Consider the following 26,636-nt stretch of genomic DNA (forward strand, 5'->3'; position numbering starts at 1 on the left):
ATATCAGCACAGTATGACACTTGGGGGATGAGTTGTACCTTTTTTATCAATAAGGCTATATATCGATTTCACATAAGATACAACCACACGACCAAAAGATATAACTACAATTTTTCCTCACCATATGGGGATAGACTGGTGGTCCAAGATTTGACAAAATAAAAGCTATTCATTTCGAAAGTTGTTGCATCTTATTGGTTATCTCTCTTACATTTTGCATTTCCTTCAAAAAGTGGGATGCTCAAAGGCACAAATACATACAAGATTACTATAGCTACCATCACATAAACACTGCAGTGCAGAGGCATTTGCAAAAACAAAACTTTGTACTCACTGTGCTTCAGGTTTCGGTGCAAATCTTTGCCTCTCTGTGCCTATGAGCCACTAACACTCTCTCACAGCTTTGTGATTCAGAGCGCAAGAATCAACCTGACTGTCGTCAAACCCAGGGAGATTTACCCCAAGCTAAAGAATCCCTCCTCCTCCTTCTTCATCAGCGGTTCGGAGCAGATCATTTCATTGTTCAGCAAGAAAGAGAGAAAAAGGAAGACAATGGCCACAGATCATTTCTGAAATTGATAATATAAATGTATTTTATTTTTGGAAATTGTAAGAAGAAGTACTCTTTTGTTGCTACTGGTACAACAATAGCCACCACTATTCAACCACTAATACCACAAGATTATCATTAAAATCAATTTAATCATTCAAATAAACTTTGATTACTATAATGTAATACAAAAGCCTTCAGGTAATGTAAAATCTTTTGGCAGATTGGATGACTGTTATTAAACATATGTACTATTATTAAGTGGATTCACTATGACAATTTAAAAGATGCAATGCACAGTTAACTAAACTATTATAAACATTTCCAACCTGTGATTGTGCAACTGTCATTGGATATTTGGTGCAGTGTCTTTCCAAATATTCACAAAACACTTGAATGAGCAAATCAGTTTTAAATAATAGTTTATCAGATAGAATTAGTTATTTTTGCATATACCCCAATTCGTGATAGAGAATTTAACCTCTGCATTTAACCCATCCTTATTACACAGCAGTGGTGAACACACACACAGTGAGCAATGGGGGAGTGAGTGCCATGCTCATAGGCACTCCAGCCCTTGGCCCTTTCCGGTATTTGAATCGTGAAATATGATCAACATTACGTTGTACAGGTATTATTATATGAGTATATCTTTGTATTGTGTTTTTTTTACTATTGTATTTATGTGTGTAGTATTTGTTAAAATGTGCTGGATTTACACGACTGATAATGAAGCTGGAAACCGATTGGCTGCGTGTATTTAGGGAGAAAATCCTCTTTGGTGATTGGCTGAACGACCTGTCAGTCATGTTATTTTTACGCCTCATCCTGTGACGTGACGTTGGACAGGATCATGGCGCTATGGATGAGCGGTGTTTGGTGATATGTCAGAGGAACTGATTAATTTAATTTGCCCGTAGTTTGGGTAGCTTTTAAAAACATGACTGTACATATAACAAAGATGATAAGTCGCGATAGGTAATTACACGTTCTCGTCTCTATGGACAACGGAACACTGCATTCGGTAGCAGTGTTTGCTGTCGTCAGCTGAAAGTGTTAGCATCAACATGCTAGCCGAGGCTAGTTAGCTGGTTAGCAGCGGGTCGCCAAAACAGACAGAAACTATGCGTCTTGCTGAAGTCTACATTGACGTTAAGCTCACTGTAACCAATGACCATACACTAAATATAGAATTAAACCGGCCGTTTTTTGTTTAGGACGAACGATTCCGGTTAGCCAACATTTCGTTAGCTAAGCTAGGAGGATGAAGAGCCGCCGCCATGGATGTGTTTTGGTGCTGGTCACTGGGATTTTCATGTTGGCGTTTTGTTTGTCTGAAGGTGCCCCTCTTCGGCATCATCACAAAGCAGGTGAGACAACTGACTGCAAACTGACACACACGGTTAGACTATTGTTTGACTGTCTAAATGCATAGCTAGTAGAAGTTAGTGCTAGCTAATAACCACTAGCTTGGGTAGCTGAGGCTAATCTGCAGCAAAAAAGATAGAGACCTACACAACACACTGGCTGTCTTTCCTGCTAACCAATGGTGACACTTTCCACTATGTAGCTTATTATAATGTTGTTCGTTGTGTTTTTGTCCAAATGAGCAGGTAGCACGTTAAAAAAAAGAACGGTAATAATAGCTCCATGCAAGCGTATACTGTGAAGTCCAACCGGTAAACATTAATTTACTAGTGCTCAGAAAGCACTTATTAACCAATTATGACTTAACAGTGATTGGTGTTTCACGCAGCTAAGCTAGTTTCCGGGTAACAGTTATGTATCTGAGTTAATGTATTACATCTTATTGTAACTGCAGGTTGAGAGGTGTGTCAACCTGTATGGTTGGTCTCCTCTGACATATAACCAAGTTTATAGGACAATAGAATGGATGTTGGCACACCTGCATGGAAACACTCTTTCTCCATGTTTTGAAGTGAACCATGAGTCATATCTTGATATTGGTAGTTGTGTTTTCACTCTTTGCCTGAATCACTGGTCCTGTTAGGAGTGTTATCCTCCAAGTTAAAGTTTGAAATCTATTGTCTCCTGCTTTATTCTCCACCTGAGGGTCACGGGTCACTGGGGCCAATCCCAGCTGACAGGTCACATCCTGGGCAGGTTGAAGTTTGAAAGGTCCATCTATTGTCTTCTGCTTTATTCTCCACGAGGGTCACGGGTTACTGGGGCCAATCCCAACTGACAGGTCACATCCTGGGCAGGTTGAAGATTGAAAGGTGTAAACAATAGTTTTACTTAGGATACTAATGTGATGCCCGTTTGACAATCAGGACCATAATCTACTGATATTGGAGACAATTCTGTCTCCAATATCAGTAGATTATGGTCCTGATTGTCAATGGTCCATCAGGACCATTGACAATCCTGATGGTTTAATTCATTACATTATTCATCAAGTCAAACATTTTTCGTAATAATTTGGCCTTAAAATGCATGTGATTATTTCACTTTATTTCACAAGTGTCAATCTAATACAAGTGAAATATTGAGATGAATATTTTGTGGTGAATTCAAAAATCTAAAAGAACAGTGGTTGCAATGAAATTTGCAGATTAATCTACTCAGAAATATTAGAATTATTTCAAGCAGAATGTCTTAATGATATTAATGAATGTGCTTGGATGTGAGGGAATGGTTTCTGTCCCATCACTGTGACCTCCCTTGTTTTAACCTGCGTCTCTGAGAGAAATAAAAAGATGTAGACGCATTTGAGGGTTGGTAATTTGTAACTGTAACACATTCCGCTCTTATCCGAACCAGTAAATCATTAACAGTGGTGTTGTTTGCTATAATAACTCAACATACAGGCAGGTGATGTTGCAATATGAGCATAGTTTTTTTAAATGCTTTTATTACATAGCAAATCATCCTTTGCACTCCTATCCCACTCTGTGTCACATGGCTGCCTGGTTACTGTGTACAGTTGTGGTAGAGTAATAGTAATGGTGTAAACTTTAATTGAGGTCATGGATTGTGTGAGAGATACAATAATAAACTCAACTAGTCACATGTTCTCTGGGATAAAGGTAGACAGGTCTGCTTTAATGGAAGTGTTCATCTGTAGTATTAGCCAGGTGAGAGTAGTATGTCTACTTTGTGAGTCAGGGTGGGCCTTTGTCAATGGATATTAGCCTTAACTCTGCCCTACTGCTTGGTGCGCAGTGACTGTATAACATCTAGACTGTAGGGATGCTGCTGTTAACAAACCAGCCTGTGCTTTATGTCTCCAGCCATAGGCCCTTCCTTGCAGTTGAATTCTTCCATAATACATCCTTACCAAACAGAGGAGTTTTTATACGACAAACAACAATGCATTCAGGTGTTGACGACAAAATATGGAATCCATCAGTCAACTGGTTAATTTGATCGAGGCGTATTTTTCTTTTCTTTGAAATCTCATCTTCTTGCACCCAGGCATGTCAAGCCATAGTGGTATCTTCCTTCTTATACAAATGTACTACATCCATGGTTATCCACACTGGTGGGCAGAACCTGTAGGAAATGGGTCAACTCAACTCCTCTGTGTGAATACCACTGTAATATGCAATGGAAGTTAAAGAAGACCTGGCAGCTCCCTGTCGAATTGGTCTCAAAAACCAATTGACTCATTTGGTGGGGCCTGCCAAGTCATTACATGAACCAATGAGTCAGGTCAGACCTAACCAAGGAGTAGAGATCCCATGTAGAGCTGCCTTAACCAAGGTTTTTTATTTCTTTTTTTAAGTCTGTCTGACTGGTGCTGAAACCTCTCTTGAAATTGCATTGCTTTGTCGAATCAAACCGGACTGTTTTTCCACAACATTACTATGAAGTTAAGATCCTTATTGAAGTCACTTGTAATACTCAGTATATCAGTAGGGCTCAATACCAAGATTGAGCTCCATTGTATAAGCTTGATAATGGCTTGTTCTAAAGATAAATTTAACTTTGGAAAGCTGTCTTCTTGTTGTTCTCATCTAATGTATGACCCAAGCCAGGGTTTTTATCTTCATTTATTTTGGGATTCACGCAGTAATAGATGCAATATAAGTTGAGTTTTTTTAATTTAAGGTAAATTTAATATTTATATATTACAAATTACACAAAAGGTACCTCCAACTGTTTATGCTGATACACTGGCAGAAAGTCGCTAACTAGTTTCCAAGTATGTTTGGACTAGCTTGAAACTTTGTTTTACAATCACAGTTATTTTTCAGCACATATTCCATTTCTTAGATTTTTCTACAATTAAGAAAACCGCTATATGGGTAGTGTTTGTGTAGTTTAGTGTAGTTTTCCTCTCTAATGGGCTGTGCTGTCTGCATACACCACATCTTCATATGACATAACCATATCTGTCTAATGATTGGTCATTACTCAGCATTTTGGTTGTTGGACTAATTTTCAGCCTTAGAGCACTTATCACTGTGGGTAGGGACGGTCAGAATTAGGTGCAGCGTCATTTCAGTTCCACACAAGACCTCAATACTTAAGAGAGGGTTTGGCTGACGTTGTCATGGTGTTAGCCACCATGCTGTGTTTTCTGCTCCTGAAGCTCTCCCATAAAGTGCTAATGCACAGGGGAACAAAACAAGACTACAAAACAGCAATTCCCATGATCCCATCTTGCTTCCTGATCTTATCAAACTAGGTATTATGTATTTGTTTTGAGTGAGAGCCAGATTGGGAGGAATTAAATACTGTATGTGTAAATGCACCTTTGTTGTGGGGTAGATTTAGACACATTTATGTAGGGCCCTATGAAATCCGTTTTATTTTTTTCCAAATTCCGTTTTATTTTTTTCCAAATTCCGTTTTTTCCGTTTTAATTTTTTAGAATTCCGTTTTTTCCGTTTTATTTTTTTTTTATTCTGTTTTTTTACCTTTTATACTTACTTTACCACCATAGAATGTGTCCTATTTGTGTCAGTGAATAAAATGTCCACTGAAATGCAACTTTCTTCTTGAATCCACTGACTTCTCAATTGTTCAATTGTTTTGACTTAAGTTAAATCCTAATTAAGTAAATGCCAGTGAATCTTAAAACAAGCCATGCAATGCTGGTCACATTTAAAAGTAAAATAATTAACATAAATAAGTGGTAGTGCCCCCTCATCTGGTGCAGACGGATTTCTGATTTCGGAGTACTGTTCTCCTGCTCCGTCCGCTTCTCCGTATCCGACTGGATCATTTCTCTACACGCAATATTACCCCTACAACTCTGCAATTAAGGGAATAACAGATGCATCAGATGAGCCGATGTCTTTAGTTAACTGTTCAAAGAGAGAGAATGTTCTCTGCTGTGAAGTGAAAGTCGCGGGGAGTTCATAAGTTTCACTTTTAACAGGTGATGTTCCACAGTCTACTCGCCGTGTTTCGGCCGCCGAATTATCGGTGCATTCCTAAATATAACATCTTTATTGACAATAACAATATAACCGTAATAATGGCGTATGTGACTGAGTTTCAATCGGCACCTGGACAAGGGGACGCTCGCCGGTTACATGCGGGCGCAGTGCACTTGTTCCGCGGTGTAGAAAAAAAAGTGTATATTAAGTAAATAAACAAGCAACACGCAATGGGGGAAACCCTGACCGGGTGAGTGTTTGTGACGAGATGCACGGGTGGTGCCACGAATGAGCGTTCCCCGGAAGATTTCTCCAGACAAACGTTCCTTCTCCTCACGATGACAGCATTTCAGTCACATTATGTCAATTTCCGCGAAATTCTGCGTTTAACATTAGATTCCGTTTTTATTGGCCAATTCCGCGATTCCGTCCGCGATTCCGTTAACACGGAAATCATAGGGCCCTATTTATGTTTATGCTTTAAACTTCACGAAGCTGCCAGATACCTTTTTAATGTATTCTCTTCTAAATTGAAACACAACTTTAAATATGTATTTTCTGTCTGTTTTTCACATTTCAGATCGAAGTGCAGGCGACAATGCGTCTGCCTCTCTCTACCTGTCCTTAGTGGTGTCTCTGACGGCACTTGTGGTCTTGGTGGTGTTGATGGTGAACTGTGTGACCTGCTGCAAGGAAAGGGAAATCAACTTTAAGGTGAGACCCAGACAGATCTCTTAAACCTCAGTGATGTTACTAGGTGTGTATCGTGCGTCCCTGCCACATAAATATCTAAAAGGATGCATTAAACTCATAATCCATGTGTCCCAGGCACACAGTATTTTTTAAATTGTGCAGATTTCCACAGAAAAACACAGAATTGTAGAAATGTTTGCAAATTGATTAAAGAACAACAACTGAAATATCACATGGCCATAAGTATTCAGACCCTTTTCTGTGACACTCTTATATTTAAATCAGGTGCTGTCCGTTTCTTCTGATCATCCTTGAGATGGTTCTACACCTTTATTGGAGTCCAGCTGTGTTTAATTAAATTGATTGGACTTGATTAGGAAAGACACCCGTCTATATAAGACCTTACAGCTCACTGCAGTAAGGTGCTGCTTAGGATACATTTATCTCCTTTTAAGTTTTGTACAAAGCCCCTAAAGCCCTGAATTAGTATTATTATTATTTATTTTTTAAACCTGTGCACACAAGATTAAAAAAATATCTTTGTTGATGTAGGAATTTGAGGACCACTTTGACGATGAGATCGACTTTACCCCACCAGCGGAGGACACACCTTCTATGCAGTCTCCAGCTGAGGTGTACACCCTCGCTGTGTCCCCTGTGGCACTACCTGGACCTCCGCATCTCCAACCTCCTGCCCGCGTCACAGGTGAGACACATGCATAGTCTGAGACCAGCTGATTTGTCCTTGATGGTCAAAGGAGCTGATGCAACCAGTTCCTTCTGAACAGCAGGGTACATCCTGGACAGGTTGCCAGTCCATCACAGGGGCCAACATATAATAATTTTCAGTCTAATGACTTAATTAAATCAGGCATTGTATGGACTTTTCACCGTTTTGTGCAACTATTTAACTTTTACAAGACTCTAGGTGAAACTTGTTTCTTAATTACTACTGTTTTGTGGTTGGTCTCACAGAGGGATCCACAAGCTTCCAAGTTGCACGTCACAATCTGAGTTACATCCAGGAGATTGGCAATGGCTGGTTTGGCCAGGTAAGGCTTTTTTAATTTAGTATTCATGTTTTGCAATGTTTCAGAATTAAGTAATAGAATAAATGTATTCTTTAAGACCTTTTAACTAGATAGAGCAAATATGGCCTCTCACCTCATCTACATAGACCAGGGTTTCTCACTCCTGGTCCTGGGGAGCCACACACACCTGATTCAAATGGTCAGCTCTGCTGAAGCCTGATAACGACCCATTTATTTGAATCAGCTGTGTTGGACACAGACTAATACAATTGTTTAGAACACATATTCTCATATTTTGTGACTCATTGTAATTGTGGATAAGTAAATGTTAGGGATTGGTTCAAATACTTCACCTGTTGACATGGTAATCAATAAATTATTCATATTTAAATTATGATTGCAACATATCACTAAAAATAAAATGGTTAATTAAGTTACCCATTGTTATTCATTAGGTATCAACATCAGTTATTCTCTTAAATTAACAATCAATGATAGTTTTGTGAAGCTGTCATGTTACCAGGTACCAGTAGGACAAAGGTGTGCGACGGGCTTAAAAAGATGTGGACTAAATTCCAATGTTGTTATAATGATCCCTAAATAGTAATTTTCCACATGCCAAAGGAGACTGGCACACATACAATGCATTTGGCAAATCACCTGCTGTCTTGAGATGGCAGGCTTTATTTTTGTTGTTGTTTTATGACTTGTATAAAGCTACCTACCCACTTAAAAGGTATTGATAACACCCCTGGTTTTAATGCATCTAGATCTCAAGATAATCCTTTCAACCTGTGTAGTTTTAAAAAAAAAAAAAAAAGATGTATGCTCACCTGGAAGGAGTTAATTACAAATTGTTATAATTATCTTTGTGTATGAACAGGTCCTTCTGAGTGAAATCTACACAGATCCGGGTGGAGCCAGGGTTGTTGTTAAAGAGTTGAAAGCAAATGCAAGTGCCAAGGAGCAGAATGACTTCCTGCAGCAAGGGGACCCATACAGGTATGTAATTTTTTTTTTTTACCTCTAAAATCACTGTAATCTTTCTGGCTGAGAAGTGAGAACTGGACATATTTGATAAACTACTGATGATATTTATTTATATATTTATTTATTTATTACTTACCTCTTGTACTTTATAAATATCCATGTGTTGGGCATGTCTATCTGGTGTGATGTGCACGCTGTAAATACAGACAAAAATAGCTTTTATTGCATCACCTGCAATATAAAAGTTCTTATTCAGTGCCTCAGACTTAAAAATCCAAAAGCTATTGTTCAATACTGTATTACTTAAAAGCTTATCTTAATGTGATTTTTGAATTCATAGAGTGCTGCAGCATCCAAACATCCTACAGTGCCTCGGACAGTGTGTTGAGGCCATTCCCTTCCTGCTCGTATTTGAGTACTGTGAAATGGTGAGTGACCACATGCTCGGCTAAATGTTTTCCGTGACCATAAAATGCTTAATTTAACCAGCTATGAAGGTACAGCAATGTCCAAAGGTTGTCAATTGTGTGTGAGTTTATTGTGTTCTGTTCATGAGCATGAAATGGATATACCTTGTTAAATGTCTGTATTTGAAACACATGTTCTCCTGCTTAACATGCTTGATGATTGAGAGGTGGAAGATTTCCTTTATTGAGAAATCTGAGAATTATCTCTTGCCATTCTGTCAAGCTTCTGAATTCATCAGGCATGACCCCAACACACATGCATAGCTGACCTGCTCTGTTAATTGCCTGTGCTGAAAGCTCACTGTCTCGGTGACAAATTAGTCACTTCCTTTCATCTTAACATATTAAACTCTGACTCAGACTCCTCGATGGCAGCTGATTTATTCACTGTTTCTCTATTTGTTCTGGGTGGCCCCTGATAGCAGGGAGCTCCCTTCTCTGCTCCCCTCCCCTCTGCCTGTCCTCCCCCTGCATAGCTAGTCCAAGCCTGGGACTTCTCACATTCCCACCTTGCCAAGTAAAGCAACAGGCTCCATTTACACTCCTGGTGTCATGTCCACCAGTTGCTGTGTTTGTGCATTTTTATTGCTAGCATGTTGTCTATGCAGGAGACTGTCGAGTTCTGTCTAAAGTAAACTGAGCTGGAAACCTATTGGTGCCCTTCGGGCAACAGTGTTACCTTAACATGTACAACATTTATCTTAATATGAAGAACCTTTACTCACTCAATCACTTTTGTTTTATTAGGTGACAAGGAAAATGGATAGCAAACTGCACATTTAAATGCTAACCAACCTGTAATCAACACAAATTGTGATTTTATTTTATTTGAGGATGTGGTTAAAGTCCAGCCTTAAAATGTACAAAAACAATTGACTCTACATTCAATAATCTGTACCAAATTAAATGGAAGAATAAAAAAAAAAACAAGCTTAATACTGACATGTATTTTGCATTGCCTCGAAACAGTGATCGCTGATAGATTATTGAGCACCACTGTAAACATTTATTGCGTAATAAGTCATTCCTCTCAATGTACCTCTAAAGATTATCACTCGTATCATGTGTAATGTCTTGTGCTCTCACGCTTTCTCTCTACCTCACACACACACAGACTAATTGCTGATTTGTCTGCCCCTGTAGCCTATATCAAACGATACCTCAAAGACTGATGTTTGTGGTATTTTTTCTTTCAAGAGTGTCTCAGTTTGCAAGTTCGGTAGCATTACCTTCCATCACCCCTCTCTATTGGTAAACCCAGACATGGCACAGTATCAACATTATCTCCCTCCCTGTTTATTATCTAACCAGCGAAAGCACTACCACCATCAGAGTAAGTGCACAGTTGTGCCCGTGTGGGTGGTGTTGACTGACAAAATACTCACTACAGTAGACCACACTAGACCATAGTATAGTAGTTTCATTTTTTAGCGGTAGTTGGTAATAATTTAATATTGGGATACTGGGTGCCCTTTTTTCTGGTCTTCTTTTAAGCCATGGCTTTAAATTGTATGTAATGTTTTAGTTGCACATGTGAAAATTGTGTAGCAGGTTTTCAATTGTGCTCATTGAATGCTATAATATTTAACTTGCTAATAGTTTTTGGGTGTCCAAACTGATAACATGTCCAGCAGGATCCAGTCCACTTCTCCTTACAAGACAGTGCATATTTGTTGGGGTGAAGTTTTGGCTGGTGTCCTGTCATTGTGGTATTTCCCTGCAAGCTTTGCTGAACTTTCTGACAGGTCATGGAAATGAGTCAAGGTGAATGACTTAACACAAATGTGTGCAAACCATTAGGGAAGATGGTGTGACGGGGAGCAGGCCCATGTTTGTCAGAGGTGATAATGTGTGAGGGTAAAACAACTGAGTGAAGTCTATGCTTGTTATCTCTCACCGAATAAAGATTTTTGCAGGACTTCAACCAAGTGAAGCATTTTCTTATACAATATGTAAATCTTTCAAGATAAGTCATGTTTGCACTTCAAATTGAAAAAAATAAATGTAGTTTGTATACAGTAGAAGCAAGTAATAACCGATTTCTGTTCACCTTTCAGTCATCAGAGGCCACTTGTCTGTGGACTTTTAACTGCCTCAGGCCCTGTCAATAATCCTCTCAATGCCGAAACATGAAATGTGACACTGCAGCTGTGCAGTGGACAAGGTGAATCCCAAAAAACCAATAGACGGTGACGTTCCCCCAGACAGCCTGGTGATTGATGATGGTTTGCCTTCCAGTATCACCCGTGCTTGGTAACCCTGACTCAAAGCATTTTAGACATCAAAATATAGTGTATCAAGCAACTGGTGCAGAGTCCACAGAATGCCACATACCATAGTGTGAGTGACCGCTTCTAGTACATGGCTCTCTTGCCTGGTGCCTCAACATTAATGAGATACTTCACTGATTCAGGGTGCTTGACAGACTTTTGGCTTTTGGAAGTTGTTGAGCAACCTCATTTATTAGTGCTGTTAAAGTATCAATTTAGATAGACATTACTGACCATGGCATGCCCTTAAGCATTGTAATTTACCTTGAGGTTAAAGTTATGTGTTTAAGCGCTTGCTCTTGTGTCTATAATTCATGTAAAAGTAGATTTAATAAGACATCTAGTTGATTTTTCTCATTGCTCTGGATTTCACAATTCTTTTAATTACTGTTTTTCACCTAATTGCGAATAAGCTAAATTTCTACTAACAGCATGAGGGGAGAAGCACTTAAAATAGCTTGACAAATACATCCTTTTTATATATGACAATCATGTGATGACTGAGCCAGTCATTAATCTTGTTGTTTATTCAAAAGTCAAACTCAAGACCTAATTGTTTTGGCCTTTCACTTTTGATGTTGTTTTATTAACAGCACTGGAGCACTCCCACTTGAACCCAGACCAAATCACCTGCTGCGTAGCCTTCACAGATAAAGACAGGCAGAGGGTGTCACTTACCATACATTGAATATAGCTCTTCTGTGAAAACCCCTTCTCAGAGCTCCTCCCTGCTATAATCCACTGCAGCATCTTCGAATGTCACTGACTGAGAGTGATAAGGGTTTAATTAGCGATCAAGTTACACTACTGGTTTATAGGGTGTTGCATGACTTACTGAAGTTGCATCACCGCATCACCAGTCAGCCTTGGTTTTGTCTGCCCACTTAACATTGCTCTTTTTGAAATTGTCTGGCGCAAACTGTTTGTTAGAAGGCCAGTCTGACAAACCCTTTACCGAAGTGTAACCCTAAACAACAAATCTAGTGCCTTTTTGAAAAACATTTGCTGCTTAATGTCATCAACTGTGCTGCCCAACAAACGTAAAGCACACCTCCGTTTTTACTCTTTTTAGTCTTTACTTGACTAGCAAATCAGTAGTGTATTACTCAGATGAAGGCTGTGTGTGTGCGCGCGGCTGACAAAAGGTTTCATACGATTATACATGCACTACAACCCTGAATCTTTGCAGACGTCACCTGCTTGGGCTTTATGTGTTTAGCAATTCTGGTGACACTGATTGATGACCTATATTGATTAGTGTGATGTGGTTCCACAAGAGAACTCTGTCCTTATTTGTGCACATTAATGATGCATGGCATATACTATGGTTTGATTTAGTCCAGGGTTTCTCATTCCTCGTCCTAGGGAGCCACTGTCCTGCATGTTTTAGGTGTTTCACCTGCTCCAACACACCTGATTCAAATGGCCAAGCTCTGCTGAAGCCTGATAACGACCCATTTATTTGAATCGGGTAGGGAAATGCCTAAAACATGCAGCACAGTGGCTCCCCAAGACCAGGAGTGAGAAACCCTGATTTAGTCTGATGTATATTGTATGTGTTTTGGTGTGTGCTGGCATGACTGTGTGTGTGCGCATGGTCCAGTGTGGTTTAAGCGGTACATATTGCTACATAAGCCCGCTTTGCGGTGAGGTAGCTCATGGAGAAGTAAAGTTTATTTGACTTGACATTTTTCGTCACATGGGCTTCCCAGTGAGTACAACAGGTGGTTCTCAGTGGCTGTGAATGTGAGTGTAAATCCCTCTTTGTATCAGCCCCATGATATGCTGGGTTCTGGAGATCTGTCCAGTGTGTACCCCGCCTCTTGCCTTGTGCCAGCTGGGATTGGGTCCAGCTCTCACAACTCCTCCAGCTCCCCATGTGACCCTCAATGAACTGGCTGTTACAGCTAATGGATCAACTTTGTTTTCACACATTGTAGTGGAATATCGAAAGTGCACTGTTTGTCCCATACAAATTAATTCTCACTTCTGGTCCTGGGAAGCCACTGTCCTGCATGTTTTAGGTGCTCAAACACGCCTGATTCAAATGGTCAGCTTGTCTGTTATCTCTGCTGATTCCTGGTAATTATTTAAATCGGGTGTGTTGGAGCAGGGAAACACCTAAAACATGCATGACAGTGGCTCCCCAGAACCAGGAATGAGAAACCCTGGCTTAGACCCTTGTTGCATTTTAAATTTACAGTCACTGTGGAGTTGGGTCTAGCCTTAAACACCACTGTGATCTCAATAGTGATAAACCTCTAGATTGACTTTCTTTTATCACCTTCTCACAGTACTGCGATCCATCACGTTGGTGAACTGACATGCAACATTGTAACACAACACTTAATATCACTCTCTAGCTGTGTGTGCCTGTGTATAAGCTTGTGCTTGTTTATTGTGTTGGGATGTAATTAATGGTCCTGTGTGCCTGGTCCCGTTTCCCTTGATCTTTTGTCCCATCCACTCATGAGAAACCCAGCCAGATACAGGCACATTATATCACTGACGTGAGTGTGGACTCCTTTATTTATAAACCCTGTGACACAGCAGAGAGGACAGTTAAACAGCCCTACCCTTATTTGGTCCTCTCGCAATGAGAAGTGCTGAGGAAACAGGAAAAGTGGAGCCTACTGCCCCTGTGTGGCAGTCTCACCACAGTGCATTCAAATATGATAACTTGTGATCCTCTTCCTCCTCCTGTGTAACTATTATAGAAATAAAATGTAATATTTATCTTTGACTCTGGTGAGCTAATGAAGTGATGTGTGTTTCTGTGTGTTTGCAGGGGGATTTGCGGGGCTATCTGTCTCAGCAGGATTGGATGTTCAGAAATGCGGAGTTGCTGCAGCTACAGAGGATGGCCTGTGAAATTGCTGCTGGTGTCACCCACCTTCACAAACACAACTTCCTGCACAGGTATTACATCAGAATGTCAACACTGAAGTTAGGCTGAACAATTAATCGAAATTTGATCAATTGGCTATATGGCCTGCTGCACCTTTCAAATCGCAAGAGGCGCAATGTTGCAGCCAAAATGTGTGTCATGTTACCATTTTAGTTCAAGTATTGTCCTGACCTACATCATATTCTACTGAAGAAAACACCTTTGTTTCTCACAGATGTGCACAAATATCACGCAGTAATCATTTTAAATGTCATTCAAATGAAAATAATGTAAAAGTGACTGATGTCGCGAATCATATTGCAATCGCAATTTGTTTTTCATTCAAAAACTGTTCAGTGTCATGTTTTAGACCCACTTAGCTAAGCAATTACTTTTTATAGCTGACGGTCAGGGCACTACTTATAGATATACACTAAGACGTGGTGCTTAAATGTTTGAATTGCAATCATTGCACATTTGTCACATAGTCATCGCCTCAAATAAGACGTTTTATCTATTTTGGCAAATTGTTAAGGTTTGACTTTTATTGAATATATCTTAAGGATATTTATTTTATATTAAACTTCCCTTAAAACAAAAAAATGTTGAATGTTACCTTTACATATCTATGTTCATATATACATACATACATACATACATATACAGATATTGTTGCCCTAAACTTTTGGCTCAAGGCATGTTTTTTCCTTGTATGTCAAAGATGTAGTGAGTTGTAGGTGACAAGAGTCATAAACCTCTCAAGATATGATTGTAAACACTTAGGTCAACTATTAGTTTAACTTTAGTGCTTACTGTCCAGCCCATCACAGGAGTACTGGTGTTCTCCAAAAAAGGTGTGTGTAGCAGAGAGGTTCCGTTTCATTTTAATTTTTATCCCCAGCAAGTGCTGGAAGTCTGTCCACTAGCAACCAGCAGGGTACAGGGGGGTGTTAGAAATGTGTGGCTTACGGGTAACACACGATGTGCTGCTCATCAGCTCTATTTTGCATGCTCAGAATAAGCTCAGAGGGTTCCAATTACACAGCTCCCATGCATTGCCACAGTGTCAGCTGTCCGCTGCCAGAAGGATATGATGATTCTGCACTTAGCAAGTAAAAGGATAGCCTCATTTTGGACGCTGTGTTTTAATCCTTGTTACAACTCAACAAGCTAACCTCCGTATGAACTGGTTTCATTTAAAATATTAGATTTATTAAAAAATTAAACGATAACCATTACACTGACACATTTTACCTTAAGATAAAGAAAGGGGAAAAAACAACTTGAGTTCAGCCACATGTTGGAAGGAGTGAATGAGAGATTGGTGCAGGCAGTGTGGGAAGATATCCAAAGCTGAAACTTAAGCATTACAATGCAAGAGTAAGAATAGTGGCGCAGATGAGCAAATTAACTTTTGATGATTTGAATACTTTAGAGCAGGGTTTCTGTCCTGTTCTGTATGTTTTAGGTGTTTCCCTGTTCCAACACACCTGATTCAAATAAATGGGTTGTTATCAGGATTCAGCAGGTCTTACTGACGAGCTGAAATATAATAATCCTATATATATATATATATATATATATATATATATATATATATATATATATATATATATATATATATATATATATATATATATATATATATATATATATATATATATATATATATATTCCAATTTGCTTCCTAATTGGAATAGGAAAGCTTGTGAAAAAAAAAAAAATACAAGTTTGGAAAATGTTATTGTTGAAAATGTGTGTTCACTTTTTGTTTGCTCTGCCTTTTCATCACAGAGTCAGAAATCAATAAACCCATAGTTTAACACCAGACATATCAGATACAGTATCTTCTGGTATGGGAGTGTCTACTGCTACACAACCCTTGTAGGGATAAGATGTTGGACCCGCTTCCTTGCTCTTGCTGCTGTGTTACTGTATGTTGGGCCTTCAGCCAACAGCAGATGACAGGAGGACAGGAGAGTTTAAAATAAATCTCCATCTATCTTACAGCGGTTTCAGTAGCTCTGACAGTGCCTGGGTCATGTGTATGCAAGAGCACTGGTGTCAGCAGTGTTTGTCGGTTGGTGGGTAAAGGGAACTTGGAACGTGTGCGCAGGGAATGCCGCTGGGCTAATGGGAAACCAAAGCCTGCCTCTTCTTTCAGTGTGACTCAACTACCATATGTCTGCTTAATGTGCAGTGAACCCCAGAGTTTCTCACAGCATTTCCTGGGTGACACACAAAAGGTTTAGATACCTTGTTTCCTTGAGGGAAAATAAAAACCTTAAGGTGTCCTGTAGCATAATGGAGAACAGATGAGATGAAAGCGTGTGTGATAATTTCCTGTAGTTGCCAAAGTCAGTCATGTTACTTGACAATTTACCGTCTTTGATTCTGACACTGTAATATCATCTTTTATTTTAACTCAGTTTTTCAGACACAAATGATCTTGCGCAGGGTAAAAACTATACTATAACATCTGCTGGATAGATTTCAGCCATGATTCCATACATGTCTCCCATCTTCTTAATAAACAGATTGACTTGATTAATTTAAAATATTTTGTGTTTTTTGTCTGTTATATTTTTCTCCCTGCTCTCATAGTGATTTAGCGCTGAGGAACTGCTTCCTGACTGCAGACCTGACTGTCAAAGTGGGAGACTATGGAATAGGACCTTACAGATACAAAGTGAGCTCTAACCTTTTGCTCATTTACTGTTTTATGATCTGTATAATGTTATGTCATCACCATAGACTCCTGTCCTGGGCCAGATTTAGTGTTGCTACTCCCAGATGTAGTGTTGCTACTCCCTATAATTCTCTTTTGCCTTTTCTGGTCTGCTACATGTTAGCGGCTAAATGAGCTAAGTCCTTGCAATGAGGTTAACGGCACCATCTCGAATAATTCAGGAGCAAGATAAATACTGCTCATGTCAGTTTAGTCTGTGAAAGTGATTTGCTTTTTCCTAATTTGTAATATTTTTTGATGGGGAAATTTAAGACCACTTATCATTTCTATTATCATGTTTATTTCCAGATGGAGCAGCTCCACTTATTAGTTTCAAAGCTCAAAAAGTGATATAAGCTGAAGATGCTAACATGCTTTACACAGAAATTGGAGAAGAGCTCAAACTTATTTTTTATTATTATATAAGTAGCACTGCAAAGTCAAAATCAGCCTATGTTAAAACATTTAATTACCAAATTTACCAAATAAGAATTTTTTCTACCTATGTAGCTCATGAATTGAATTTGTTGAGCTTAAAATAATAATTTTACATTGTGTAGATATTTGCCATTGATCACTGTATTTCAGTCAAGAAACATTGTCTCTTGTAACTTGACATGCTGCATGTGTCAAAAGGCAATTCTGACAGATGCATTCCTGAAATACTGCTGATCTGACACTTTGGCTGCCTGAATTTAATACCCATAAGGTCACCCAGTGAATCTATCTTTGGAAAGAAAGGGAGAGGCAAAGGGAGAGTGCAGTGCATCAGTGAAAACTACTACATAATTTTGGCATGAATCTTTTTTCATTCAAGTATTTGCAGAATCTCCGAAAAGTAACTTGGTTTGTAAAACGACTAATATATATACATGTTTACATTGTTGCTGTAGGAGGATTACATCATCACTGAGGATGATGAATTTGCTCCCCTTCGCTGGTTGGCTCCTGAGCTGGTGGGCGAACGCCATGGGGGTGTGATCACTTTGGAGCAGACCAAGCACAGCAATGTGTGGTAGGTTCTTCATCTACACACTGAGAGGAGATGGCATTTCTATAAAAGCATAATTTCCCACAGAAGTGAAAGGAGGGTTTAGACTTTGAGGTTAGCTCCTGTGTTTCTGCTCATGCGAGAGCTTAAATACAGTAAATCACAAGTAGTCATGTTAATGTCCAAAAGATGGTCGGTGGACACTGAAAAAGGCCACATGTGCCACTTCCAAGTCCTTCTCTGACTTCAGGATTCACCTCAAGGTCATAAATTAACATGAGGTAGTTCTGGTTACAGAGGCTAAATTAAAAGTTTAAATTGTTGTGTTATGAGTAGCTCATTGCTGCTGTTGTAGCTGTTTTAAAAATCATATGGTGTAATTAATAAACTCTTTGCTTTGAGAAAAAGACTCCTCTGCATCTGAAGTAAATTCTAACCGCTATATTGTCCTCGCTTGTCTGTAGGGCCTTGGGGGTGACATTGTGGGAGCTCTTTGACAATGCTGCTCAGCCATACCCACATCTGTCTGACCGTGAAGTCCTCAACCATGTGATCAAGGAACACCAAGTCAAACTCTTTAAGCCACAGCTGGACCTGCCTTATTCTGAGAGATGGTGAGTTTATTTGTATTAGGAGGTATTGTAGAAAATGTAGAAAATGTAGAAACAGTAAAATGAGAAATCTGAAAACGAGATGTCTAATTTGCCTCTAATTGTAGGTATGAGGTCCTCCAATTCTGCTGGCTCTCTCCAGACAAGCGGGCTACAGCAGAAGAAGTGCACCGCTTGCTAATCTACTTGCGCATGCAAGGTCAAAAGGATATAGAAGAAGATTTTGAGCAACGCTGGGATGCTCTCAAACCAAACCCCTCCACCCGGCAGACCACTGTTAGCCATTCCTCTTTTCCTATCTTGGAACAGTTCGCTGATGATGCTTTGCGGCAAGAGATCGACGAAGTTCTCACTGTCACTGAAACTAGCAAAGGTCTCAGCTTCGAGTATGTTTGGGAGGCAGCTAAACATGACCACTATGAAGGCAACCATGCCCGTTCAAGCATAGACACAATGTTGAACTATCAAAGCATGTTCTTTCCTGTTTCCAGTGAAGACATTCAGGCCCATTTCCCTGATCCTGCAGCCAGAGCAGTGGCTACAGGGGGTGGTAGCATTGAGTCAGGAATATCTGGGATTGTACCAGTGTTTGATGCACAAAACTCATGCAATGGAAATGAATATTACATACAACTCGAAGAACAAGGAGAAAGTACTGTAGGGGAGCATGGGAATGTAGGGCAAGACATGGACTTTAGTTCAGGGCAGCAAGATTTTGTTGTTCTTCAAGATGTCCGCCTGGATGAGTCTAGCACTGATGCTGACTTTTTCCACCAAAGCATTGACTCCAAGGATTCCTATTTACCAGACAGTCACATCTGGTCATCTCTTGAAAATGACAGTCCATACCACACCAACATTTTTACGGAGGGAGGGTCAAGGCTTGAGGACTCCCCTTCCTGGAGACAGAATTTTACGGAGCTTGCAGAACGTAACGGGAACCCTTTTCATGAACACGTACCATTGGAAGTTCAGGAGGCAGGTCAAGACAAACACTATGGGAATTCTTTTTTAGTGGATTGTTCAGAAGCCTCTCACCAGGCAGATCCTGTGAAAGTGGAGGAGGAGAACACCGATGTAATGAGGCTTCTGAGCACTGAACAAATGGTGGAAAACTTTATGTTTTTCAGAGACCAGAATCTAATGAAAGATGGATCAATTTTTTCACAGCCACAGCAGAATTTTCTTTCACCAGGTTTAGCCCATGAACCAGAACAAACATTCAAAATGAGCTCTTGGGACAACCTCCAGAATTTAGGCAGCTTAAACACAGTAGACACTTATTCAAACCCTTCAGTAAGTAGCACATTCCCAATACAAGAACCTTTAGACTTCCCAAGTACCAGCTTGGGGGAGTTCAGTCAGTCTCTGGTAGAAAATGAAACACTGGTGCCTTCCGTTACAGTGGTCACGGAAGATAACATAAGCAACCAAATGCTAGTTCAAAATAGTTCTTCCACTGAAGACCTCGATCTGCTGCAACCCTCAAACAGAGGTATAGACTCTGGCTTTGATTCTACCTCAGAGAGGTTTAATCTCAATATTAGTCCATCTGATGGCTACACCCCTGCATTTTCTGAAAGTGCCACCATAGACTCATTGTGCACAGATGCCAAAATTCCCAGCCTTGAAGAAGATGACCTTGGAACCTTAAACGATAGTTCACAGCTCATAGAAAGTGTAACACCTGAAAACCTACAAGACCATGCCTTGTTCTCACACAGTGAAGACCTAACAAGCCACGATCTGTTGAGTGAACTACTTGAGGATGCAGATGTTGAAATGGAAACCACTCTATCTGACCATGAAGAATCCTTAATAGATACTCATGGGGAACATATTGTGAGGTCTTCTCTGTTGGTCTCTGGGCCATCTTTGGACCAGATCAGCCAAGACAGTTTGTTGGAAGACAGCATGTCCACAACTCTACCAACTGTAGATAATTCAGCTGAAACCCCAGACTCTCTAGACTCCCTTGACATCCACCGGCTTGGGGAACAGGGGGTAGAGCTGAACAGTCATGTAGCACAACACAAACTCCAGCCTCCATACAAAATAGCAGACAGTGGATATGAGACGGAGAACCTAGAGTCTCCTGAATGGAATTTTCGGCCTAATGTTTCTGTCCCCTCCCCAGTAAAAAATGGCATGGAAATTGCCGAAGAAGAAGAAGAAACGGAAGACGGCACATCTGCAACAAGTCTAATTCCACCTGAAATCATCATTTCTGAAGTGCAAGGTGTGCTGGATACTCACAGAGAGAATCACTGTGAGGACCAGCAGCCAGATCTTGCAGCTCCTGCTGAGGAACCGCTCACTGGGAGTAATTACAGGGACTCTGCCTACTTCTCAGACAATGAGTCAGAACCTGAAAAGAAGTCTGAAGAAATTGCTGGAGCAATTGCTGGAGCATCTGCTGAAGCAACATGGCTGAGAGAGCCAACAGATGAGGTTAGCGCGATCTCTGAAAGCCTGGCACCAGAGGTTAATAAGGAAGAAGAGGTAAAGTCTTTATTTTCTCAGCAAAGTTTTTCTGTAGCTGAAACTCAAGTTGGGGGCTTGTCATCAGAGGCAGATTCAGACATCACAGAGAAATGTGAGAGGACAGCAACCAACAGCCAAAGTGAAGAGAACAAGTTGGACTCCTTCAGGGCCAAAACATCTGCCGATCAGCCTGCACCATCAGAGGATCCAGATGCCTCAAGTTCACTTTCTTCTGATACACCATTAAAGCTGGAGAATGCAGTTCACGCTAAACTGACCAGGACATATGCCAGCGATGGTCATAAAATAAAAGAGCCGGACATGGAGGGGCGATACTTAGGGAAAAGGGATGGATCGGGATTAGATGTACAGGAGGATGGTGTGGATGCGGATGAGGAGGACGAGAACAGCGACGACTCCGATGATGACATTCGTGCATATCAGCTTCACAGCTCCAGCTCAGATAGTGAGGATGATGTTGTGCATACAGTGCCGATTATTGTCTCGGATGACAGCAGTGCAAAGAACCTGAAGAGCTTGCTGAAACCTACCACGCTGAACATTGACATGTCGTCCTCCCCATTTCCTGAGAGGTTCAATGCAGATAACTCCAGAAGAGCTGTGTCCTTCTTTGACGACGTCACCGTCTACCTGTTTGACCAGGTAAAATCTAATTTAGTGCAATTAATGATTGCCAACTCTTTAGTTGATCAGAACAGAACAAAACAAGACATTTGAGAACATTATCATTTCATTAGTTGGCCCTTGTCTAATTAGGTTTAGGGGTGGAGTTTTGTGTTGAACATATTGGAATGACTATTGGAATTCTAACGTAATGTTTCTCTCATGTAGGAGACTCCCACGAAGGAACTTGCTGACCACTCTTCAGGCTTAAACAGTCAGGTGCCAGAGATGAGCAGCCCCGTGTCCAATGCCAGCTACCTGAACCGCTTCACCAACTCTGAAAGCTCCACAGACGAAGAAGGTAAAGCTAAAATCCTCCATACACAGTGGGTAAGGGAAGTATTCAGACCCCCTTAAATTTTTCACTCTTTGTTAATTTGCTCAAATCATTTAAGTAGATTTTTTTCCTCATTAATGGACACACAGCACACCATTTTGACATAAAAATGGGGTGCACAAAACACAGTGCAGCAGAAATTATTTTGTAACCGTGGTCTGTGCCTTGCCACATTTCTGTCTCTGAGCTCTTCGGGCAGTTCCTTCGACCTCATGAATTTCCTTTGCTCTGACAAGTCTTAAATTTATGTATCTAAAATGAAGGCCTTAAAATGTCTTAAATTCATTAGAAATGTTATATGCTGGTCTTAAATACATTACTCAAAGGTCTTAAATTTATTGGGGCAGGACTATTTAATGTTATATTTATATATATATATATTTTTTTTTTTCCTTTTCTCGTGGGACTTCTATATTTTTTGTATATTTTTTTGTATACTTTGTTGGAAACATGCAGTTAAACTGCACTTGTACATGCAGCTATTGAACCAGAGAGCACCGAGTATCACTATGTTCAATAAACAGACAAAATACAGCTGGATCCCCCTATCGCCTATATTTATAGTGTTTTTCGGTCTTTCATTCATGACATTAAAAAGGTCTTAAAGTCTTAAATTTGACTTTTTTCTATATGAAACCTGCAGATACCCTGTATATTATTTGCAAACATGTCTGCAATTCTGTGTTTTTCTGTCAAAATGGGGTGCTGTATGTACATTAATGAGGAAAACAATCAACTTAAATTATTTTAGCAATTGGCTGCAAATTAACCAAGAGTGGAACATTTAAGGGGGCCTGAATACTTTCCGTACCCAATGTACGTGCTGGTGCTCACATATAATCTTTGCCATTACGTATTATAACTCAATGCGTTGATTCCCCACAGGTGGTGGTTTTGAGTGGGACGATGACTTTTCCACCCCTTCGCCTGCCTTCTTGCCTAAGATGGATAAAAACCCAGTATCTAAGGCCGTGTCCTCATCTGCAGCAGCTCACTTTTCCTCTCCACCCACTGTAGCAGGGCGTGTGCTGGAGCCCAGCTGGACCAGCTCCTCCAACTACTCCCGTTTTTCCATCTCGCCTGCAAGCATCGCTAGTTTCTCCCTAACGCATCTTACAGACTCTGACATCGAACAAGGAGGTAAGTTGCGCACATCCTCACGTAGAGTTGAGTTAAATGCATAGTTATTATAGAATAGACACATTTATAGAATAGACACATTTGACAAACCATTGGATAAGAACATCCATACCACCATGTGAGATAGAGAGACACTTTGGCAGCAGCCTTGTGGCATAGCATAAACTGAAGTCTCTACTCTCTGCCTGGATTTTTCACAGTAACATGAGCTTTATGGTGTGTTTCTACCAAGTGGAATGGTTCACTTTGGTATGGTACCTACTTTTTTTTTTTTTTTGCATTTCCATGAGGAATAATACCAAAATAACCAGCCTCAACAGTACCATTACTCTGGAGTAAAGGTGGAGATAGACCATGGTTTCTCACTCCTGGTCCTGGGGAGCCACTGTCCTGCATGTTTTAGATGTTTCCCTGCTCAAACTCGCCTAATTCAAATGGACAGTTAGCTCTGCTGAAGCCTGATAATGACCCATTTATTTGAATCAGGTGTGTTGGAGCAGGGAAAAACCTTAATTCTCACATATGGCTTCTTGTTGCGACAAACAACCACAAACTGAGCAGGAATAAAGTTAGCTGCTGGTTGTCCTCCATTGTTGTCTGTCGTGTCCCTGCCCACCAAGTAAAGAAAGGTACTGTTCTCATTTGACATGCAAGCCTAAGCGAGGGCTTTACCATTCCAGACTGTACCATACTGTATTAAACCGAACTGTACCATGATGGTAGGTTAAATTACGTTAGCTTTGAACAAGATTCTACATGTTCCGTAATCTCTGAAATAGTAAGAGCTAGTGAGTGATGCTCATCAGTCAGTTACAAACATTTCAACTTGTTCTTCTCCTCTTTACCTCACAACAGGAAGTAGTGAAGATGGTGAAAAAGACTAGCATGGTAAATGGATATTTACTGCCACACCACTGAGAAATGAAGCTTCACTCGCATGTTTGAGAAATGGATAATGGCTGAATTAAGGACAGAGGACAAGCCTTATGAACTTTCAGCGAACAAGACAAGTCAAGGAAGGCCCGACCTCAGCCTGAGTCACATCACCTCTTCAGCTACATCCCTGTGTGCGATTTCAGTTTAGTGCGAAGAAAAAAAAAATGTCCAGAAAACGACTAAAAACTAACCTAGTTCCTAAATGTTTGCTTTAAAGACTCATCGCGCTCATTCCAAGTGTTTGGCTGCTGCTTTTTTGTTGTATGTCAAAATGCACTCCCTTGACATTTTGCATCAATTTAAAAAAAAAAGAAAAGAAAATTTATGTTCTTAATGGACACCCTTAGTTGGCTAACTTATCAGTACAGCCAAGTAGGAATAAGACCCAAAAGTGAAGATGCAAGCCTTTTCTGCACCATTGTTAATTTTGCTCTTGTCATGTTGTGCAATTATTTCAGTGGTTGCCTTTTTATAAGTAGAGTAATTTCTTTGGTGTAACATTTTGTTGGGTGTAGTCACGATCTCCTAAATGGAGAGAAATCATGTTGGTATACCTTCTGTAGCATCGCTTTGAAAAAGAAGAAGAATCCCTGAATAGGATGTTTGTAAAAACGAATAATCTCAGAGGTGATGCACTGTTTGATAATTTATCTATGTTTCATAGGAGAATTGTGGTTTCATATTTTTGAAACATCTTGGGTGTTATTTGATAAAGGATTATCATATTAATCCTTAAAGGGGGGGAGGGGGGTTAAAATCGGTGGCAGTTTTGAGGAAAAGCCTGAACAAGTAATTTATGTTATGTAATGTTTAATTTTATGCTCTGAAATGAGCAGCAAGCTGCTCGGATGGTTTTGTCTCATCTTGTCACTGGGTCATATCAAAATACTTGTCGATGTTGTAAAGACGAATTAACTATCACTACAGATATTTCAAATCACACGTTAAGTGAGATTGTGTACATACAAAAAAAAGAAGTGTGAGATTTTATTTTTAAATGTCAGAAATCAAGAAATGTATTGAAATGTTTGTAAAAAAAAAAAATAATAATGAAAAAAGAAATGAAAGAAAAATGTGCAATGAATGTTCTTTTTTTGGTGAAGATTTATGAGAGACTGAGGCAACATTTCTTAAGTAATGTGCAGGGACTTAAAGCTTTGTTAAAAATACTACTAGAACAAAACACTGCTGCTTTTGTCAGTGACATGAACGGAGTTAAAGGTCTTTGTTTCTTTTTTTTTACTTTTGTGTTTGTTCACAGGACTTTCACCTAAAAGAAATGTGTCCACTTGAAAGCGAGCGTTTAATCATCGTATCTTATCTTTTGAGGGCCATCCATTGTCTCTGAGGCTACAGCTCCACAGAGTTTGTGTACATTGTTGTACTGTTTCACGTACAGCTCTAAAATCAGTTAACTGTCAAGTTAAACAATTGACGCTCATGGTTCTTTCCTTTCAAATCTCAAAGCACCCCAAATGTCACTGACGACTTGGTGAACAGCGCCACCTGTAGTAGAATAACGTCCACGTCCCCGGCCCTGTACAGCATATCACTGTATCTTACATGACGTTAACCTCGGTTTAAAAACCAGCAGCCTGTGCTTCAGTTAAACTTGAACATTTATTTAAGGACATTTTACTTTTATTTGACGACAGTATACAATTGCTTTATCTTGCACATTTGAGAAATGTAACTTAATGTTGAACTGTACTGATGTATATAAATGTTAATTTTTTTTTTGTTTCATTTTTTTGTCTGTAAATGGGGAAAATAATGTAACTGAGTAACAGGTATGAGGTTTCACTTTGTAATTTAAACGCTGAGTTGATCAGAGGAACATATCACACTCTTTGGCTATAAAACAGTTAAATTAAGACACAGGAGTGGATGTGAGTTCATTCTGTCCTTTAAACTTGTAGATTTAAAAAAATAAAAATAATAATATTTTTACTTCATATTGATCATGCTAAGTGTAATTGAATGAAATGTTTATAATTACACAGTTTAATATGAAAATAAATGCAAACAAACTTCTAATTGTATTGGTAGTTTTGTGATGTGTGTGTGTGTATATATGTATATATATATATATGTGTGTACATATATACACGTATATGTATATGTATATGTATATGTATATATATATATATATATGTATATGTATATGTATATGTATATATATATATATATATATATACACACATGTATATGTGTGTATAGGTCTGTATTCCAGAACAAAGTTTTCCAAAACAAAGACGAAGCTGAATTTATTAGTTTTTTGTTCATTGTAGTTTTCTTTCTTCTTTTTTTTTAATTATCGTTTTTATTTTTACTTCAGTTAACTAAATTATTTTGTTCACTGCTAGTTTTACTTTGTCTTAGTTTTCATTAACTATAATAACCCTGATGTAGGATCATTTTTCCATTTCTCTCAGATCACTTTGCTTTGCATAAGGAAACATTCTGGATGAATTATCCCCTGCTGT

The 26,636-nt window shown here is 39.5% G+C and overlaps 1 protein-coding gene across 1 annotated transcript; it reads left to right on the forward strand.

Moving 5' to 3' along the window:
- The first annotated feature begins 1,444 nt into the window (after window positions 1–1,444).
- On the forward strand, window positions 1,445–25,989 carry lmtk2 (lemur tyrosine kinase 2). The gene is made up of 14 exons (XM_083895769.1): window positions 1,445–1,920; window positions 6,482–6,615; window positions 7,147–7,300; window positions 7,570–7,646; window positions 8,509–8,627; window positions 8,956–9,043; window positions 14,141–14,271; window positions 16,844–16,928; window positions 17,861–17,982; window positions 18,423–18,572; window positions 18,677–21,716; window positions 21,906–22,038; window positions 22,960–23,214; window positions 24,070–25,989. Exons 1-14 carry the CDS (start codon window positions 1,815–1,817, stop codon window positions 24,096–24,098), a joined length of 4,623 nt encoding a protein of 1,540 aa, XP_083751895.1. The 5' UTR covers window positions 1,445–1,814; the 3' UTR covers window positions 24,099–25,989.
- Window positions 25,990–26,636: the final 647 nt, after the last annotated feature.

This window comes from Microchirus variegatus, assembly GCF_963457635.1.
Source record: "Microchirus variegatus genome assembly, chromosome: 10".
In the NCBI taxonomy this organism is placed as follows: Eukaryota; Metazoa; Chordata; class Actinopteri; order Pleuronectiformes; family Soleidae; genus Microchirus; species Microchirus variegatus.

Excerpts from the sequence above, each read along its gene's own strand:
- lmtk2 (XM_083895769.1), top strand. The coding sequence starts at position 1,815 with ATGAAGAGCCGCCGCCATGGATGTGTTTTGGTGCTGGTCACTGGGATT. Across the intron at positions 7,301-7,569 it reads ACCTCCTGCCCGCGTCACAG|AGGGATCCACAAGCTTCCAA; the intron begins GTGAGACACATG and ends TTGGTCTCACAG. Across the intron at positions 14,272-16,843 it reads AAACACAACTTCCTGCACAG|TGATTTAGCGCTGAGGAACT; the intron begins GTATTACATCAG and ends CTGCTCTCATAG.